Below are 19,958 nucleotides of genomic sequence, written 5' to 3'. Positions count from 1 at the left end.
GGAGAAATGGGAGGGAGAGGGGAGAGGGGGGAGAGGGGAGGGCGTTAATGGGGTATACCTTGGGATCAAGTGGTGGGGGCGTTTTTTTGGTGTTAGGTGGACTTATTGTGATTTTTTGGGAGGGGTGAGGTTGGGGTGTTGTATTTGAGGCCAAAAATACTCGTGCTGGCTGAAAGTCTAGAGGGACTAGAGACCAGAGTGGTGATTACAAAGATCTGTAATCTGAAAAACAAACATTCAATTACCGAAAGCTGTACTTGCCATAATGTGTTTACTCTGAAACAAAGCGAAAGAGCGACAACCTCATCAGATTAAATTATCGGTATCGAACCGTTGCTATTCGTACTGTGTAAAATGTGTGGAAAGGGATTGTGGTGACATCAGTTGTCTGTAGCAAGTGTGATTTAAGCAGAGGCGATGAACCACGCAGAGTTATACTTGATAAGCTTAGCTAAATAGTTTGCTCACAAATGGAAGTGGAGAAGTGAATTGTACGAGTTTAAATTGCTGGTATTGGTTCTGAGATATATGCAATCCCCTCTATAGACTACTGGGCGATGCGAGTATGACAAAACTCATATGTTGGAAGGGAAAGAGTGCTATGGTGGTTCGGCGCGTGGGTGGAGAAAAGTGGTGTTTGCAGTATGGCACAGGTGATAGGTAACTGTGGCAACAAGAACAATTCACACAATTCACGCATCACATTCCAATAAAGATCACTAATTGAAAGATCCGAAGCTTTTGTTATTCGCCCATCTCTGAGCACACACACACGGCAGCTAGCTAAACCTTACGCTCAAGCGTCGCCAGCACCGCGAGGATATATATATAAAGTTTTCTCACACTACTACGTTAAGAGAGAGTGCTTTACAACTCGCCAGACTTGACAATGGTGGGCTTCTTGTTGTAGTTGACCTTTCCGGAGCCGGAGCCGGTAGCCTCGAGGGCCTTGACGATGTTGAGGGACTCCTCGTCGGCGACCTCGCCGAAGACGACGTGCTTGCCATCGAGCCAGCTGGTCACGACGGTGGTGACGAAGAACTGGGAGCCGTTGCTGTGGGATTGGGTTAGCTAGCTATTGGAGAGACGGAAGATGGGAAAAGGTAAAAAAAAAGTTATGCCGAGGCTGGGATGAATGGGCTTACGTGTTTGGGCCGGCGTTGGCCATGGACAGAAGTCCGGGCTTGGTGTGCTTCTTGACGAAGTTCTCATCGGTGAACTTCTCACCGTAGATGGACTTGCCACCGGTGCCCTGGTGTGGTGTTAGCAAGCTGTTTTGGGTTTGGGGAGGATGAGGTGGGGGTGGAGGGGGGGTTCGGCTTACGTTGCCACGGGTGAAGTCACCACCCTGGAGCATGAACTGCGGGATGATGCGGTGGAAGGCAGAGCCGGCGTAACCGAAGCCCTTCTCGCCAGTGCAGAGAGCGCGGAAGTTCTCAGCGGTCTTGGGGACAACGTCGTCGTAGAGGTTGAAGTTGATGCGGCCGGATTGCTCTGTTGGGGGCGGGGTGATGTTAGCTCCGACGTCACTGCGGGGTTGTTGTTGAAGAAGCGAGATTTTGGGCAGCAGCCAGGTAAGCTGTGAGTGAGGAGCTTGAATTGAGCCGACGCGTGGAGCGATGGGACTTCAATTACGGGGTACAGTGATGGAGATGTCGATGAGGGAAATGATTGAGGATGAAGTGAGATGGAATTGATGAGGGTTCACGTACCAGCAACCTTCGAGGTTGGCTTTCCGGAGGCGTCAAGGACTGGGCCCTCCCAAGTCACATCGAAGAAACTTTTGGAAAGTCAGATTTGGAGCTTTCAAAAGAGGAAGATGGAAGATGAGGAGGATTGGATGTTTATAACTTACGTCTTGATAGTCATGTTGGAAGATGAAGCGTGGAAGTTGCGTGTAGTGTTGATAGATTTGAAGTTGTTGTTAAGAAGAGAACGAAGAGGAGAGGAACGAGATGTCTGTCGAAGGCTTTGGATGATGAGGGGCATTTTTGGGAAGGTGGGGCAATTTGTTGTGAGTGGCTGTGAAGTGTGGACTAGACCGGAGTTGGTTAGCGTATTGTAGCTTGGGGGTGGGATGGTGTGGGATGTGTGTGTGAGGTGGTTATGGAGGGGTTGAAACGGAGAGTGGGGGAGACCCAAAGTGCAAAAAATAGCAGGGAATCGGAGTTGTAAGCGAATCAATTCCGGCCGGGACGGGCGACGGAAGAAAGGGAGGGAGGAGCCCACTTCCACGCCTATCAACGCCCTGCCAACGTTCACTCCCGCCCAGTGAAGTGTAAAGTAACGGTGGGGGGTGACGGGGGGAGAAGACCCGTACTCAGCTCTCTTCTCGCAGCATCCATTGACCCCACGCCCACTTGACGCCCACCTTCACTCCCTTCAACTCAGCATAGGAAGAGGAAAGAGAAGTCAGGTGACGCGTCTAGTGGTAAGTGAGGAGTGGGAGGTGGCCGTGTGGTATCCCATGAGGTATGCCGTGAAGCAGGCCGAGGCCGTGGGGTAATTGAGTGAGTGATTGCCATGTGGTGCAGACGGGGGAGGGAAAGAACGGGTTGGAGTAGGAGGGTGGTTGGAGGATGGGAAGGATTGATTGATCGTGTCTTCAGTATGGCTGATCTCTCTGTTGGGCCAACTCTGACCAGCAGCAGGGACAATACTGAATCAAGTACACCAAATCAACAAGTACCCCATCCATCCCATACCCATATAGCCACCAACCAGCTTCCCCAACCCCCCGTGCAGCTCCCTCAACCATAGCCAAACCAGAGCCAAGATCAACCAACACCGCCTGCGTGTGCTGACTTGCGTGCTCGCACACACCCACCATACGCGCCGGAGCCGGTGTGGCTAGTGTCATTGCCTTGCCTGCTTGCACTTGCATATGACCAAGGAGCCGGCTTGCTGCGTGTTTGGCTGGCTGGCAGACGGTAGACATGGGTTGAGCGCGCGGAGGCAGCTGAGATGCGCGGTGCGGTGCGGTGCGGACGGTGCGGCGCGTGAGATGCAGACTTCCTCTGCCTTGTTGGTGGGGGGATTGGCGGACTCGAGTCTCCTTTCTCTGGTTGCCCTCACCGGCTTTTCGTTGGGGGAAGAGCCAGGTAGGCCGGAGAAGGGCAGAGTAGGCCAGGGCAGGACACGGGACGTGACTTACAAATTATATGTGAAGAGATGAGGTACAGAAGGTGATGGTACAGATGATGTTACAAAAAGCCGAAGATGGTCTTGTTATACAAAGAAGAGATGAATTGTGATGAAGCTGGTTAGGATGACCGGAAAAGGAGGCGGATTGGCGTCTGGAGCTTCGAAAAGCTTTCTCGCGCCGGTGGCTCCACGGCTCGGCTCTCTCGCTCTCCGTACCCCACCCACAGCTGTCAGCGCCTCGTCAGCGCTACCCGTAGGGAGAGAAAGACGCTACGTGTGCTAGAAGATATTCTGGTGTAGTAGAGCTCTGGCGTTATGGATTGAAGATGGTGATATATACGCTTCTTCAGTATCAATATTTACACGATTTATATTGGATTTATTACTTGCTGTCTTCCTTCTAGCTGGGTGTACAGCAACACCGCCTCTTCCAATGCGTACAACTCCCCACAGACCCGCTTACATAAGCCTCACCATCCATCCACCCCTCTCATTGGCCCAACCCCACACTCACCCCTCCTTTCCCTGTTCCCTCGACTCGAACACGTTAATCACGTGCCACACGCGGCCGCCAGCTACATGCCAGCATTGACATATCGGGCACCCAAGCACCACCAATATAATTGTCCACTCCGTCCGGCCTCCATTATATATAAAATACACCCCCCATCCACAAGCACCATCGACATCACGCCCTCTTCTCTTCCCCTTGTCGCACGCACTTCCTAATATATATCTCATCTCGCCCATCATGAACTTCGACTCCCTCAAGGAGCAGGTCACCAACCTGTCTCTCTATGACATCAAGGCCGGCGTCCGGAAGGTCCAGAATGGTAAGTCAAGCAAGCCAATTGTGTTTGGGGAGGGGGTGGGGGATGATGGAGGGCTGACTGGGGGTTGAACAGCGGTTATGAATTATACGGAGATGGAGGCGAAGGTTAGGGAGGCTACGAATAATAATCCTTGGGGATCTTCTACGACGGTATGCTCCCCCGACCCGGTATTCACTTGGACCGCAGTCCTTGGGTTGCCATCCCACTGCCCGAATCGCACACTGATCCATTGTATAGGACATGCAAGAGATAGCCAACGGCACATACAACTAGTACGCCTCCCCCATCTCCCCCTCCTCCCCATCTCTCCCCCAACTAACCGCCCCTCCCCCGCAGCCAACTCCTCAACGAAATCATGCCCATGATCTACAAGCGCTTCACCGAAAAAGCCGCCGACGAATGGCGCCAAATCTACAAAGCCCTCCAGCTCCTCGAGTTCCTCATCAAGAACGGCTCCGAGCGTGTCATCGACGACGCCCGCTCCCACCTCACCCTCCTCAAAATGCTGCGCCAATTCCACTTCATCGACGCCAACGGCAAGGACCAGGGCATCAACGTCCGCAATCGCGCTAAGGAACTCACTGAGCTCCTCTCAGACGTCGAGAGGATCAGGACGGAACGCAAGAAGGCACGCGCTACGAGACAGAAATACACGGGTGTGGAAGGCGGCGCTGGGCTCGGCGGAGGCGGCGGCTCTAGTCGCTTCGGAGGGTTCGGGAGTGAAGAGAGAGGTGACTTCGGCGGATACAGTGGCGGCGTATTCGGTGACGGCGGAGGCTTCGGTGGTCAGCAGAGCGGAGGCGATTACGAACCCTCTCGCGCGGGCGGTAGCAGTGGCGGCGGAGACAGATTCGAGGAATACGACGAGTACGACGAAGGCGTCTCCTCCCCCTCCAGCAGGCGGCGTCCCGAACCCACCCGCACCACCCCACGCGCAGGTACAGAGCGCAGTACCGCAAAGCCCAAGGCCGCACCACCCGCTCCCAAAGCTCCGGAGGTAGATCTCTTCTCCTTTGACGAGCCCTCTCCCGCCCCTGGCCTCGGCGCCGTGGCTCCAACATCCCACGCCCTCGCCGCGGGGAACGATGATGACGACGATTTCGACGATTTCCAATCCGCTGCCCCAGCGCCGTCCGCACCGGCTACAACGTCAACGACGACGGCGTACACGCAGTTCGCCTCCCCGCAACCTGTGTCAGCCCCGAAACAAGCTGATCTCTCAACGATGATGGGAGCTGCCTCTCTTTCCCCGGTGCCGAGCTCGACATCCACCCCAGTGAACTACTCCGCTTTCTCTATCCCCGCTCCTTCTTCCTCTTCTTCTGCTGGTGCTGGTGCGGCTGCGCAGGCATTCCGCCCCCAGCCGGCGCAGACGAGTAGTTATCAATCCGCGCAACCTAACTACTTCACCTCCGTCCAAGCCCCTGGCGCCGCATCCACTAGCAGCGCGCCTATGACTGCTACTTTTACTGGCTCTGGAGCAACCACCTCAGGTGCCGCAGCAGCTAAACCAAAGGCGAGCGGTGACGCGTTTGGGAATCTGTGGAATACAGCCAGCGCGGGTGTTAAGAAATCGGCTGCCCCTGCGCAAGGGCCGGCGCTGGGACAGTTGGCGAGGGAGAAGGCGACGCAGGGGATTTGGGGGGCGGGAGCGCCGAAGACGCAGAGTGGGAATGTGGGTGGGGGAAGTGGGTTGGATGATTTACTTGGTTAAGTTGGAGGGGTGTGGAAAATAGGGGTGTGGGGGGATATAAGGGGAAGGGGAAGAAGGTTGGGAGGTATGGGGGAAAGGAGGGATGGGGGAAAGGGGGATGGGAGTGGATGGGGTGGGAGGGGTGAATCTTACGGTTTGGTAGTCGAGGCGTTTATATGTAGATATGGGTTTTTCTCTTTTAGGTTGTGGAATGGGGAGATTGATTGATTGATTGATTTGATATGGTATGAAAAAATAGTTTCTGTGATGCTGTACATGTTTTTTGCTGGGATGTTTGTTTGGTGATGGCTGCTTTATCCCTTTGGTTACCCGGTGCAGTATATAGCTGACCCCCCTCTCTCATATCTGCATCTCCCAGTACTATAACGGGGAATGTGGGAAGGGGGGTTCCCATCTACGCGTCCCCCGCACGGCCTCCCACGCACGGCTCTCAGCCATCCGCTACGTGTTCGCGACTGCTATATAACCCCCCCTTCCCCAATGGAAAGGTTGGACAGCAAAAGGACGTTGCTACCACTCCGATCAATGCTTCCTAGTTCTTTGTCCCTGTGTTGGGGATGTGGTGGGGTGGTGGCTGTGCGGGTTTGGATGGGCTGCGGGCGTGGTTGGGGGAGATAGTAGGTTGTTGGCAGGGGTGTGGTGGTGAGAGGAGGTGAATGGTGGGGGGAATAGGGGTTGAGAATAATAACAGGTTGACAGTGAGCAGTAGTTCATGACAAGAAGAACTGCCACAAAAAAACCCCCAGACCAGACGGGTCAGCCCCCCTAAAGACGATCCCTCTAATCCAACCGCCCGTTTTCCAGGCGACATCGATTTTGGCTTTCTGAATCCTTGGGTTTTCTGGTGGTACATTATAGTGCGGATTGAGGAGTGGAGTTGTGATGTATAACTTCCCTGGTATGTATGGTCTGGTAATTCTTTAGTGCGGTGAGTTGGTGGGTTCGTGGTTTAGTTCGTGAGTTCGTGGCTTGATGGGTTCATGCGGACAGTGACAAGATAGGGGTTGACAACAGCGTGCATTTCACACCAACGCCAGCTCGGATCTGGTCCACGCAGAGTTTCTCCAAATGTGTAAAGTTCGCGACGATACGCTGTGGTTGTCTGCGAGGCTCTGATGTTGACGTTTCCCATGGATGACTACGCCTTTTATGGTAATTAGCTCGCTTGTCAACATCATATACTGTGGATCTGCAGGTATATATTTGCTGGCTGAAAGGTCATTGGAGTTGGAGCTGGAGCTGAGGTTTTTTTTTGGGATCTCGTGGTTGTGGAAAAGATAGAGGTTGATGCCCGTGTGTATATACGACCGAAACCCAAGTGCGAAATGCAGATAGTGGAGGAAGATTATTTGAGATGGCTTGGTTGCATCTTCTAGCCAGGACTGTGGTTTGGGGATGGGTTGTTAGCTGCCCGGGGGAAAGGGGGGGGTTGGGTGGATTGGTATATAAATGAACTCTACATTAGAGGAAGCTTCATCACAAAAGAAATCATCTCACTAAAAGAGGCAATGAAACCCTGCTTATGGGGAACGTTGGTGAATGAACTGGAGTGGGGGAGTTTGTTGAATAAAACACGGGATCGCGTTGGAAGCAAAAGTGTGTCGAGGGGGTGGGTGAGAGGAAGTGGACGGTGAGAAGCGGTGAATGGTGAGAAGTGAAGAATCGCGGAGAAAGTTAACAGTAAGAACAGCTATCGCGAGAAGAGGAGGTATAATATTTAGACCAGGGAGCCCCTAGTCTGCTGGGTACATATAGTTGTTGGGTGATCTAGACCACTACCTTCACAGGTGTTGACGATTATCAGATGAACTGACCAACTAGGTGACCCTCGAAACACTGGAGGTTCATAATATGGGGTTGTGTTTGTCTTTGGAGTCTGTTCTTCTTGGGATCTCATGTTTATGGGAAAGTGGGGACGTGTCCATATATATGCCCCCTCCCGGACGCAAGGGTGAAATTCAAAGGGTATATCAGACGATTTTATGAGAAGGACTGGCCTTGCTTTCCTCAATGGGTGTATGGTGGATGGAGGTTTGGATGAGCCGGGGGTCATGAGGGAGGTGATCGGGGACGGGTGAGACTGCAGGTGGCACGCACTAGCTTTATACAAGAGATGGTTGCCAGTGTTTGCATAGTTGATTCAAACCTTGTCCACTTCAACTATGTATTTAGACTATTATAAGTATAGGTACTGAACTGTAAAGTCGGGAAACGCAAAGACAGCCGTGACCGTGCAGCATGTACTCATATGCCCACGGGATTAAGGGGTCTTAGGTGGCTGTGAACCAGCTAAATTAGATTAGTGCTATCTGTGAGACAGCTTCATTTCGTAGTGAAAATCGGCGAATCATAGCCTTAGGTATGTCGTAGTTATCAATTAGGTCTTATTTAATAGTCTTACCATGGTGCATGATGAATGACAAATCGAGAGGGAGCAGGTTCCATCAACACATGTTCAATAACAATTCACATCACTGCGCTATTCGTAGGGAACTCGGGCGCACAAATATATCTCGGCGTCTAGACCGGTTCTTGTCCCAAAGAAACGTCCTTGGAACTGGGGAAAATGTGGGAATATATTGTCTCAGTTCTGCATCGTGACATCCGTGCGCCCTTTATTGGATTCGTTTCACTCTACAGAAACCTATCTCAGCCAGTTAGCCAGAAGAGAACAGCGCAGCCAGCTACAATCAGCGATCTACATGTCAAATCAAGTCACTCGGAGATTCGTCCCTGAAGTAGGGATCAGTGTCTCGGGAGATTGACCGCCTGCATATATATACAGGGCGATAGGGGGGTACCGTGGCTTCCTATGTTACTCATTTTATTAGGCTGTTTGTCTCTTCTCTGAGTAATTGACTTACATTATTGCGTTCCTGAAGGTAAAGATCACAATGTTTGAAGGTGAAGATCACATATTGGGTTGTTCAGTCTCATTCATTAGACTCCAAGGGATACGCAAGCCTCGCCGAGAAATCGAGACATGGCTGCGCTATGTCTTTCACTTGTTGGCATCTCTCTCGCTCTTTCTTTCTGCGCAAATGAAAATTTTGAGACAACCGTCTCGCACTGGTCACTGGCATCGGGATATTGGTGCATCTCTGGTTAGCGCTAAGTGCTGTATACCACCCAGAGATTGGCAATTATCAGGCTGGAAGTTGTCTCACCGGGCTGCGCTGGCAGTGGACTGTGTCTGATTTCTGTGCTGTTGTTGCGGTGGCGCCAGACTCGTACTGGAATTATGTGCGGGCCAACGGTCGATATTCTACCTCTACCCTACAGAGTACAGAGGATTGCATGCCAGTTCCTCGACTTACTTACCACGTTGGCGGCTTCGGTTCAGATATAAAAGATCAGTTCATATCTCACCTGGACATTGATCACCAATTGCCGCCAAAGCATTTAGCAATCGTCCTTACAAACTAAGCAGTTCTATTCAGACTTCTTCTACCATCTCTCACAGTAACAATGCTTCTCAGCAAAAACTTACTCGCCCTTGCTACATATGCGTTTGTGGGAAGCACTGCTTTAGGCATTAACTGTCAAGGCAGCGGCCTCTGCACTGGTTCCAAAGGGATCTTAGGGCAAGCCCAAGGCCAGTTGAGGGCACTAGACCAAAGCCAACAATTCTCCGACGGACAACACATTACATGTGTTAAGACGTCCAACATCGGGGAGCCATCGCTCTGCATCTTCTATCAAAAAACCAACGGTCGAAAGTGGACGGTCGCTCAAACTGTCAATTACGTTCAACAACTCATCGACCACGGATGCAAAGCCTGCGGTAGCGTCCCCACGGATTCCGGCAACAATGTGAACAACGGCGAGCTGACTGCAAACATGGTGACAAACGCACAACCAGGCATAGATAAAAGGAAAGAAGAGGATGTCCCGAAGGTTGCTGTGCAGGAAGAATATTCCCAACCTACCGAGAGGAAAGAGGCATCGGCAGCAGCTCTTGGCATCAACTGTCGTGGCAGCTCGACCTGCGGGGTTGGAGGCGTTGGCCACTCTCCTGCAGGCACAATGGAACAGGTCAGGGACGCCGTCGCGGCTGGCCCGGAGGGACAATGGGGAAATGGGCAGCAGATCGCCTGTGTGCCGCACGTCACCGGCAGACTCTGTGCTTTCTACCAGAATATCGGCTCTCGCACCTTTACCAAGGGCCAAACAGTTACGTATCTTGATCAGCTGAGAGATCATGGCTGCAGGAACTGCGGTAGCATCCCAACAGACCCTGGAAATGATGTCTCTAAGGGCGAGTTGACTGTCAACTTTGTTGCTAACTGAGATGGCATTTGGGACAAGGTGCACTCGCACTATATCTAACACGTTCCTTCAGTCGCACAAACAGCTGAATTGACCGCCTGAAACAGCGCCATACAGAGCAAATAGGGCTCTATAGCTAGCTATACGAAACCCAACTATAGATAAAGAAATCAAAGAGTTTCCTTACCTTCTAGATCCATGCCACCCTGCTTTCTGTAGCTTAATAATATCCACATTAGCACTAATTGTGGTTCAGTTCAGCCTCGCGTCAGCCATAGTCCTGATCAGCCGTAGCTTTGCAAACTGATGACATAAGCGAAATCACATCGTAGGACGTAGGGGTCGCTTTACGGTAAACCAAAATTCGTTAGTTGCTCTAACTTAAGGTCACGATCTCTGTGGCGATTATGCATAAATTTGCGCAACACAGCACCTATAAGGACACAGGGCACCCCGTCTCACAGTAATAGCTTCCACGCCGCCATATTGAAACGTAAAACTACGCAATTTATTAAAACAAAGCACGCTCGATTGGCCCAGAACTATTCCGCGCCTGATCTTGCTTTCCCGCTTCAAAAATCAAACCTGCCTAGAAAATAACTCGTAATGACCAATCAGCGGTCAGGTAAACCATGTGATATTATCAGCATATAGACTTCGCTGTCCCATACACTGGACAAGCCCACCACTCACTATTCACCACTGGTTGTCATCTTGAGTATCTAGCCCGGTCAATAATTCATACACTACATAGGATGGGTTAAATTCCATATAATTTCTTCGCAACTGACTTACAAATATCTCTCACAGTTGCTTTACGGGATTATGAACCAGGCCGGGAAATACCACATGCAGCGCAACATACCCTCCCCTCCTTGTTAATGAGCGAGCAAGCACACTGCCACGGTCCTGATCTGGCAACCTGCCTTGACGGCCCCGCACGGCTGGAAGAGGGACGAGTTCGAGCTGAGCTCTTCGCAGGTGGAGCTTTATAAGCTGTCTTTTTCACCACAGCCTTGGAGGGAGCTTTGCTCGAACTCGCTTTCGGGGGCGGTTCTGTACCCGGCCGGGCGGTGCCACATGCATCGCAACAGACATCTTCTTCCTTGTTTATCAGCGTGCAGGTTTCGCATTGCCAAAACTCCTCGTCGACGAGTTGGACGTATTGTGGGGGTGGTTTTGAGAGTGAAGGATCTTCTGAATACTCTGAGTCGGTGTCGTAGGGTTTTGGGGATTTAGATGAGGAGTCGTAGGTGTGGGACAAGGAGGGGTGGTTTATAGATTGCCTTCCACGTTTTGTTGCTGCTGAATCTTGTGATGCCCCTTTCTGCTTCGACGACGCTCTATCCTCCTGAGCTAGCTCCCATAGTGCTTCTTGGATGGCAACTTCGTTCGCATCATCGTTTTCCACTCTGGACTTTATCACATTGACACCCGCTGCAGCAACAAGAGCCTTCTGCTCTGACTTTGGCATATCACAGCCGCAGCCCTGGGCAATCTGCATCCTTCCAAATGCACCTGTAAGGGTACTCCGGGCACCAACACCTTGTATGAGACCCGCTTCGATTAGCTTCCGGTTCACTGTCAGTGATTGTTTCTTTCGGCTATCTGTAATAGCAGTACGCGCAATACGCCGCGCTTCATCCTGGCGGATGCGTTTGCCGCTAAGGAGATGACCATGGCTCAGGAATGCATCACCAGTGAAGCCACTTTGCATGAGAGCATAGTACTCATCGCGGAGCTGGTCCCATAGTGCGTGGAAATTTGCATCATGAGGCCCAAATCGGTTGTGAGAGAGCTCGTGGAGAACAGAATCTATGATCATCTGGAACGTGAAGAACTGTGTTGGGTCCGTCGCATGGCGAAGGCGGATATGGATCATCCTCCCCCCTCCGGTGTTGAGACCTGGTGGGTGTTAGTATACATGGTTTGTGTTCTGAGGTTGATAGACTTACCAAGAAGGCCTCTTTCTTTTGGTAGAAACTCTGCTAGCAATCCTACCTTGAAATTGTGAGCTCGCATTATGGGTTTGACCAGCGAGGCGGCACGTTGAAGAGTGTTCATTGCAACATCTGGTCTGTGAAGCCCTCGCTCCACCTGAATATCATATATCAAGGGATCCATATTTCATACGTCACTAGGGGTAATATTTTAAATAATATAAATCTGAATTATCTTAAAAACAGCTTCTAGGGAGCTTCCAACGTTAATATAGACCGCAAGGCCATGGATACTGAATGTTAGAGGTCCTGTTTAATCACCGTTCTGTGGGGGATATCGGTAGATTCAACTGGCACTGAATATTATTATTAATATCAAACCTTGTAGCGTTTTCCTGATTCACAGTATAATTCCGAATCATAAAATAAAGTCGGTAGCTTGAAGGTGAATCTTGACTTTGTCAGCCTCATGTGCTGGATATAGTTGATATGAGACATGTTGGCCAATCGGCATTGGCAGGCGCCGCTCCGGTTTAGCTTCAAGCTTGGTCCCGTCGATGCTAACTATCAGGATAAGGAAGACGGAATCAGCCCGTCATTTCAAATCAGCCATCACAGATCAAAGGTCTCTCCAGCTTCGAATCGATACAACATAACTTGAACAACACCGCCTACACACACCTATTTGCTCGAAATATATAACGCCCACGATGTCCGCAGACGATCAGGCATTCCTAGATGCCTTAAACTCCGTCCCGCGCCATGTCCAACGCTATTCAAATGATATCGCAAACTATGTTGAAGACCATGTCGACAGAGTCGCAAGGACTCTGAGGGACACACTTGCATCAGCCGACTGGATACCGGAATCAGCAAGACCTAAACCAGTTGCTAGAGCTCCCGCGCCACCACCCGTTACTGCGTTGCCAGGTGGTGTGTTTGCTCGTGTGCAAGCATGGGTGCTCAAGAACAAAGTCTTCACCACCGCCATCGTCGCAGGGGTTGGAGCGTCGGTATACATGGTGCAAAGGAGGAAAGCAAATTACAACAAGAAGAGGAGGGCAAAGCGCGGAACCAACGGAGCGAGGTTGGAAGTGGTTGTGATATCTGGGTCGATGAATGAGCCGCTCGTACGGTCACTCGCGCTGGATTTGGAGAGAAGGGGCTTCATCGTTTTCATTGTCTGTGACGATGTCCAAGAAGAGCTCCGGGTTCAAAGCGAAGGAAGAAGCGACATTAGGCCTTTGGTTATCAACGTTTCCACTTCAAAGGTAAGTCTTCTCACACCCTAAGTTGGTTTCTCACCACTAATACAGACCCAGCTCGGACATGACGGCGTCGAACGATTTGCACAATTCCTCCAAACCCCCCAACATGCCTTCGACACTGCCCGCGCCCACTACCTCCAGTTCACCGCCCTGATCGTCATTCCAACCCTCACCTACCCAAACTCCCCAGTCGCCACACTCTCCCCCATCGACATCCAAGATGTCATAAACACCCGCCTCCTCCACCCAATCCTCTTAACCCAAGCCTTCCTCCCCCTCCTCAGCGCCCCAACATCACAACACCACCACGCCCATCCTCCGCCGCAACCAAAGCTCCTCCTCCTCACCCCCGCCATAATATCCTCACTAAACCCCCCCTTCCACGCCCCCGAATCCATCGTCAGCGCCGGCCTAAAATCCTTTACCGCCACCCTCTCCGCCGAGCTCGCCCCTCTCAACGTCCCACTAACACACTTCGAACTCGGTTCTTTCGACACCAACCCCATGGTTCCCAAGAACCAACTCGCGACCCTCTCCGGCCACAGTGCGGAAGCACGGACATGGTCCGATGATGCGCGAGAAGCTTATGGCAGCAATTTCATGCGCGTAGCCGGCAGCGCGGTTGAGAAGAGGAGCAAGGGGAGTAATCTGCGGGAACTGCATAATGCGGTATTTGACGAGATGGCGAAGACGGGGTGGAGGGCGGGGGGGACGGTTATGGTGGGGCGGGGAGCGAGGTTGTATAGTTTTGTTGGTGCGTGGGCGCCGAGGGGTTTGGTTGGGTGGATGATGGGGGTTAGGAAGGTGGAGAGGCCGGCGTCGGGGGTGAGTGTTAGTAGTACTGGGGGGAGCGATGTGGATCTGGAAGCTGGGCACAGTGAGGGCGAGTATGTCTCTGTGCAGCCTGGTGATGATAAGGAGAAGCGATGAGGATGGTGCCTCTCGAATTGTGGCAGGGTGAAAATTATAGGCGTTAAGGTTATGCATCGGATCAGGCTGGGTCTGGACGAGTATCTCTACTCAATGAATTACGGGCGTTGGGAAAGTGGCATGGGAGAGTGAGGGAAATCAAATGCTCAAAGCTCGGCTCAAGTGGCATCATATTACACAGCCTAATAATACCATGTACAAAAAATGTCAAATCATCCCTATCTATACAGGCTCCAAAAGAGAGAAAAGAACGCCAACTTATGCTCGGCCGTACATGCGTGCAAATACGGTATAATGCCGCTCCACACCTAACACTTGAGATCAATCCCGTTTCTAATCTCACTCTCTCGCACTTCGAACATGATCTGGATTGCTGTAAACAGAACTCCTGCTGCGGTGAGTAGGAAGGCGATTCCTGGATCATGGTTAGCACGTGACTTATCCCAAAAGAAGGAGGAAATAAACTCACCTCCCCAATCACTAAATATGCCGTGGATGATACTCTTCATCCCATCCACTCCCACCGCGAAGCCGACCAGGTTAGCCGACATCATCATTATAACATTCAGCACCGACCCCGCGGCGCACAGCATGCGCCACGCCTTAAGATTATTCTCCCACTTCGAGCGTGGGAAGAGCCTCGTCCCAATAATCTCCGGCAACATGAAGAGCACAATAAGCCAGCCCCAAACAAGCAAGTTAAGACTGATATCATGCCACAGCGCCACAAACGTAAAGACAACGAGGTAATTGAGGATCGTCCTCGCCAAGCCGAAGCGACCGGTGATGTTAGAACCCCCGAGGGGAATGTACAGGTAGCGCACAATCCACTTGTTGAAAGAGCGATGCCAGGCGCGCCAGAAGCGGACGGTGGAAAAGCTGTCGGAGACGCAGCGGATCATGTTCTCGGGGGGGTCGATGCCGTCGAGGAGGGCCCAAAAGCGGAAGAGTCTCCAGGGGAGCAGCAGCTTCAGCCACACGATGTGGAGGTTGAAGAGCGACATGATGGAGAGCTGCTTGGCGCTGTAGTCAGACCAGACGGGATTTGCTTTGGAGATGGCGACGCAGTAGTCGAAGTGCAGGATGAATTCCATGCAGAGGAAGGTGAGGAAGAGGCGGATGCCGTATTTGAGGGTGCGCGAGGTCTCGATAGTCGGAGAGCGGTATTTGCATTGCGAGATGTAGTCGTTGTAGGTGACGATGGGGCCGACGAGGTAGAGAGGGGCGTATATGGCGTAGGCGAGGTAGTTGCGGAAGTTGTAGTCTCTTGCGGGGGCGGAGGTGCGGATGCGATCGTTTTCGGAGAGGTTGGCGGGGTCGAGTTGTTTCTTCTTGAATTGATTAGTATGCGTTTCAGGACATGATAGAATCGTTTCAATGGCATACCTCTAGCGGGCTACCAGCTCTGTGGTCCAAACTCCAGTAGTAATCTATGTTGAAGCTTACGAGTCTCAAGACTGTGAGATTAAACAAGATTGCCCATCTGGGCATAATCCCAGAATAACCATCGAGCCAAGAACCCCATGAAAGCTTAACCGCGCCACCCTGGAAGCTACTTTGGCTAGCCCATGGCATTAGAAATTTCTCGATTTTGGCATACGGATATCCATTGAAAATCTCGTTCGCAAACAGGGTGCCAACGGCAAATATCCAGGTTGCTGGCACGATGTATTTCTTCGGTAGCTTCGTGGCTAGAGAGTAGTTGAGGTATAGAATGAAGACGACTTTGAAAACAGAGAAGCCGTGGAGGGCAGCTAGAAAGATCAAAGCAAACACAAAGTCGAAGGATGTGCGCTGTTCTAGCCTTGCGTCTCCAGCAGCGGCCCCTGGCTGACTCGAAAATGTTGCCTTCGACTGAGTTGATACAGGCCGTAATCGTTCGTAAACACGTCGCAGTACTGGATGGACAAGGAGCAGCGCAAAGATATATGGAGTGTTCCTCCTGAATGTTCGGTACTGGGCATCGGACACGTCGACTCTGCGACCCGGTATCCAGCCGGGTGCTAGCCAGCGCTCATACTTGTAATAGTTGGGATCCGATGCTACGATAGTGTCAGTAGCTGAAGTTGCAAAGGAGCTGGTAATACTGACGTCTAGAAACATCGAAGGCAACCCAGAACATGTACGCAACAGATATAGTAACTACAGTATAGTAGAGGTAGAACTCGGTCGTCTTCCATAAGGACCGCGTAGGTGGGATTGGCTTCCGCCGGCTGTCAAGCTTCACTGGGACATCTGTGCCAGGCGCAATTCCCTGTCCATCTCGGGCATCGACTACTGCCTGGTATGGGACCCTCGGCGAGCTGGTAAAGCGGGTGTCTAGAGTGTCGAGGGCATAAATGCTTCGTAAGGAGGAGAAAACGCCCATATCTGTCACATGTGGCCGCCCAGCGAGCTACGAATCCGTATAACGAGCGTCCGGAAACTTAATAAAAGTAGGTATCAATCCGCAGTGGGAGAGAAGGATTGTGGGAAGCGGAGAAGCCTCTCTCTCTCACCATGCGGTTTGCGACGAGGTTGTTGTCTTGGGATTGGGATAAATCTGGGGTTGATACGATACGGGGAATTGGCGACGGCTGAGCCTGGACCCTGCCCCTCGCACATGCGCGTTCACCCAAAGAAGACGTGTCCTGGGAAGTGCACACGTGACTTATACAGACTGGAGTATGAGAATTATAAAATAGAGTGGAAACTTATTTATTACGGCGTGAGATTAAAATATTTTGAGGATCTGTCGTAGATGCTGGACTATGAATATTTAAATATTTAATAGTGAAAGAGTGCCAGTGATGCGTGACACCACTATATGGCTGTAGCGTACCTTGTCGCCGGTATGCTGCCAAGCGGGGCTGGTCAACCATGAACATGCCAAGACTTCACGTCGACCTTCGAAGTTGAGGCTCGATACGCGAAATCGAGCTACGTTCGCGACAACCGTTAGACACCCAGCCCCCAGCCACATATTTTGGTGATATTTCGAGAGGGAATCGAGTCGCAAGAATCGATACCGACTGTTGATCATATTTGCGACTCCATTGAACCATACCCCACCATGGCGCAAGCTTTAAACTCGTCTGTGGAGCCCACAAACATCTATGGCGGAGGTAAGTTTGGACGGCGTACTGCTCTCATCAGCTACCATACTGACTGATTCACAGATGAGGTATCTGCATTGGTGCTGGATCCGGGATTCACAAATACACGAGCGGGATTCGCTGGAGAAGATGTTCCCAAGTCGGTCATTCCAAGTCACTACGGTATCGTCCGCGATGTCGCTGCCACAAAGCTGCTCTATGGCGATAACGCCATCCACACACCAATGTCCAACCTAGAAATCCAAAACCCAATAGGGAAGGATGGAACCGTGGAGGACTGGGATGCCGCCGCGAAGGTCTGGGAGTATGCGATTACCTCGCGCCTGACGAGCTTCAAGCCGACACACCCGTCAAAGAATGGGCTGAACGATGACACAAAAGACCTTGATGCAGAGATGGAAGGCGTTGAGGATAATGAGAGGCCGCTTGAGGAAAACCCGCTTCTGTTGACGGAAACAGCCTGGAACCCTGCCAAGTCTCGAGAGAAGGCTATTGAGATTGCAATGGAGTCGTGGGGTTGTCCTGCGTTCTGGCTTGCACGAAACAGCGTTCTCGCAGCTTTCGCCGCCGGAAAGGCTAGCGCCTTGGTTATCGACATCGGTGCAACCAACATCTCCGTCACGCCGATCCACGACGGCCTAATTTTGAAGAAGGGCGTCCAGAAGTCTCCGTTGGCCGGAAACTGGTTGTCAGGTCAAATCCGCACATTATTCAACTCCCCAGATTCCAAGGTGGACTTAATACCGCATTTTATGGTTGCTAAAAAGACAGCCGTTGATGCTGGTGCCCCCGCACAAGCGACGTACCACAACTTCGCAATCCCGCCTACTTCGAGCTATCGCGCATTACAGGAGGAGCGTGTCCTTACTGAATTCAAGGAGTCTGTGGTCCAAGTCTGGCCAGGCCCTGGACGCCTCAGCTCAGGCACAGCTCAAGGCACGACGAATGAAGACTTTGCCAAGTCGCAACCTGGCCGGGTCTTCGAGATGCCCAATGGCTCGAACCAATTATGGGGCGTTGACCGATTCAAAGTTGGCGAAGGCATGTGGGATGAGAAGGCGGCGCTACCAGTACCTGGAGAGCCAGCAGTCACCAAGTCACAAACTATCCCAGAGATGATCAAGGCTGCTGTTGCATCAGTCGACATGGATCTTCGCGTCAACCTCCTTCAAAACGTCGTTGTCACCGGCGGTACTACATTGACCAATGGCTTCACCGACAGACTGGTCAGCGAGCTCCAGCAAGCATATCCAGGAGCACGAGTTAAGATTCAAGCTGCTGGCCTGACGAGCGAGCGTCGCTTCGGTAGCTGGATTGGAGGCAGTATTCTGGGCAGTCTCGGAACCTTCCACCAAATGTGGATCGCGAAGAAGGAGTACGACGAGTTCGGCCCGAACGTTGTCGAGAAGAGATGTAAATGAGAGGCATAAAAGTTCAACTATGTCACGAAAGGTGGTTGGCGTTTGGCGTTATTTGGCTGCCGCCATTGCTACAGGATGCAACTTGGAGTAAGAAGAGAGTGGAGATTGTGCTCGTTTTATGAAAGACTGCAACTAGAGGAAATAAAAGCTCACAAAATATGAAGGCAATGTATACTTCGCTATAACAATTGGTGTGGGTTTTGAGGTTGATCTTTTTGCTCCAAGTCTCGTGATGCTTGCTTCCGGGAAAGGGGTTTTAGTGACAACGTAAGTTCTCTCAGTTACGGCAATCCAAAGCTGGTTCCCATTGATACTCAAAGTGCAGTCCATGGAATGAGTGTTCCACAGCGTAGCCTGGTTATGCCTCTCAAATTCACCTCGGCGTCATCAAGCTACAGATTCCTCCTCAGTCTGCTCCATTGCTATAATATAAAATCCTGCTTTCTCTACCATGCCTATCATACGAGCACCTCGTGCTCATAGTCTTCATTGTATGCTTTCAATAATAGTTATATATTTGGGCTTCTAGCTTCATGCATTCGAGAACTCTCTTCCTATCTTAACATTTGTACCATGGGGTAGTGCGCCTGGTACTGCTTTATATCTGGTTTCATTATGCATGGTGCTGGTAAATTCAAAATTGCTTGGAGGGGATATCAAACATCTCTCAGGAGTCGAGCTTTTACAGTCTACAATATTATGCCTGCTAGTAGTTGCCGGAGACTGCCGATTGCTAGAGAGATTTCATGCTACTGAACCCCGTCTGCCCCCCATCCCCCCGTACATGGCGTTCAACGCTTAACGTCAAAACAAAGGGTATTCACGCGGCACCCCCGTCCAATTGGACCAATAAAGTTCGAGCCCCAGTAACGGTTAACGCTTAACATGACCTGCTCATTCTCATAACGTTTACCACCTAAGTTTACCACCTCCAAACCCACAACCTGCTCCCTACTTCTACTACTTTTTGATTCAACGGTCATTGCTGTTGATTAATATACACGATACCATCAAGAAAAGCTTCTTCGCTCAAGGTAGATTCGATCTACAGATTGGGTATGTATTCGTCAAGTTCTATCAAAACGTTTTAACTAATAACGTAAAAGCATCAACGCAAAGAACTCCCGATCAAAGAAATTCAATAATTGCCTTGATCGATCTGATCTTGGCAAGTTCTTTGAAAGGTGTAATCTTGCCAACTCTTGATCGTTTCTTGAATCTTGTTTCAAAGTTCCATCACCTCACCGATCTTCGTGAGGGAAATTGTCAAGAATCAAACTCGCAACAGGCAATGCCCAGCTGCATCCTTCAGCTCTTCCACTCATCAACACTTTGCATCTAGAG

At 51.2% G+C, this 19,958-nt stretch overlaps 7 protein-coding genes across 7 annotated transcripts; 4 read left to right on the top strand and 3 right to left on the bottom strand.

Moving 5' to 3' along the window:
- Positions 1 to 729: 729 nt before the first annotated feature.
- Positions 730 to 3,256, bottom strand: CSR1 (phosphatidylinositol transfer protein csr1). The gene is made up of 6 exons (XM_018279919.2): positions 3,155 to 3,256; positions 1,856 to 2,036; positions 1,713 to 1,780; positions 1,325 to 1,494; positions 1,146 to 1,252; positions 730 to 1,054 (listed from the first exon to the last, which is right to left on the bottom strand). Exons 2-6 carry the CDS (start codon positions 1,987 to 1,989, stop codon positions 868 to 870), a joined length of 666 nt encoding a protein of 221 aa, XP_018125254.2. The 5' UTR covers positions 1,990 to 2,036; positions 3,155 to 3,256; the 3' UTR covers positions 730 to 867.
- Positions 3,257 to 3,766: 510 nt separating this feature from the next.
- Positions 3,767 to 5,698, top strand: ENT3 (epsin N-terminal y-containing protein). Its single transcript, XM_018279918.2, has 4 exons — positions 3,767 to 3,977; positions 4,050 to 4,126; positions 4,215 to 4,249; positions 4,314 to 5,698. Exons 1-4 carry the CDS (start codon positions 3,896 to 3,898, stop codon positions 5,689 to 5,691), a joined length of 1,572 nt encoding a protein of 523 aa, XP_018125255.1. The 5' UTR covers positions 3,767 to 3,895; the 3' UTR covers positions 5,692 to 5,698.
- A 3,272-nt stretch (positions 5,699 to 8,970) lies between these two features.
- On the top strand, positions 8,971 to 10,067 carry VE01_10519 (uncharacterized protein). The gene has a single exon (XM_018279917.2). The coding sequence runs from the start codon at positions 9,160 to 9,162 to the stop codon at positions 9,979 to 9,981; it is 822 nt and encodes a 273-aa protein (XP_018125239.1). The 5' UTR covers positions 8,971 to 9,159; the 3' UTR covers positions 9,982 to 10,067.
- A 585-nt stretch (positions 10,068 to 10,652) lies between these two features.
- On the bottom strand, positions 10,653 to 12,024 carry VE01_10518 (uncharacterized protein; the record flags this gene model as incomplete). Its single annotated transcript, XM_018279916.1, has 3 exons — positions 10,653 to 10,682; positions 10,826 to 11,865; positions 11,916 to 12,024. The coding sequence occupies 3 exons, from the start codon at positions 12,022 to 12,024 to the stop codon at positions 10,653 to 10,655; spliced, it is 1,179 nt and encodes a 392-aa protein (XP_018125243.1).
- A 456-nt stretch (positions 12,025 to 12,480) lies between these two features.
- Positions 12,481 to 14,668, top strand: VE01_10517 (uncharacterized protein). Its single transcript, XM_018279915.2, has 2 exons — positions 12,481 to 13,171; positions 13,223 to 14,668. Exons 1-2 carry the CDS (start codon positions 12,611 to 12,613, stop codon positions 14,096 to 14,098), a joined length of 1,437 nt encoding a protein of 478 aa, XP_018125241.1. The 5' UTR covers positions 12,481 to 12,610; the 3' UTR covers positions 14,099 to 14,668.
- GUP1 (glycerol transporter) lies at positions 14,251 to 16,844 on the bottom strand. The gene is made up of 4 exons (XM_018279914.2): positions 16,190 to 16,844; positions 15,485 to 16,140; positions 14,568 to 15,429; positions 14,251 to 14,513 (listed from the first exon to the last, which is right to left on the bottom strand). The coding sequence occupies exons 1-4, from the start codon at positions 16,464 to 16,466 to the stop codon at positions 14,407 to 14,409; spliced, it is 1,902 nt and encodes a 633-aa protein (XP_018125247.1). The 5' UTR covers positions 16,467 to 16,844; the 3' UTR covers positions 14,251 to 14,406.
- Positions 16,845 to 16,952: 108 nt separating this feature from the next.
- ARP4 (NuA4 histone acetyltransferase subunit) lies at positions 16,953 to 18,954 on the top strand. Its single transcript, XM_018279913.2, has 3 exons — positions 16,953 to 17,202; positions 17,257 to 18,881; positions 18,940 to 18,954. Exons 1-2 carry the CDS (start codon positions 17,151 to 17,153, stop codon positions 18,612 to 18,614), a joined length of 1,410 nt encoding a protein of 469 aa, XP_018125242.1. The 5' UTR covers positions 16,953 to 17,150; the 3' UTR covers positions 18,615 to 18,881; positions 18,940 to 18,954.
- Positions 18,955 to 19,958: the final 1,004 nt, after the last annotated feature.

Source organism: Pseudogymnoascus verrucosus, assembly GCF_001662655.1.
Source record: "Pseudogymnoascus verrucosus strain UAMH 10579 unplaced genomic scaffold scaffold_83, whole genome shotgun sequence".
Taxonomy (NCBI): domain Eukaryota; kingdom Fungi; phylum Ascomycota; class Leotiomycetes; order Thelebolales; family Thelebolaceae; genus Pseudogymnoascus; species Pseudogymnoascus verrucosus.
Note: the sequence above shows the minus strand (reverse complement) of the source record. Positions and strands in the feature narration are given on the sequence as shown.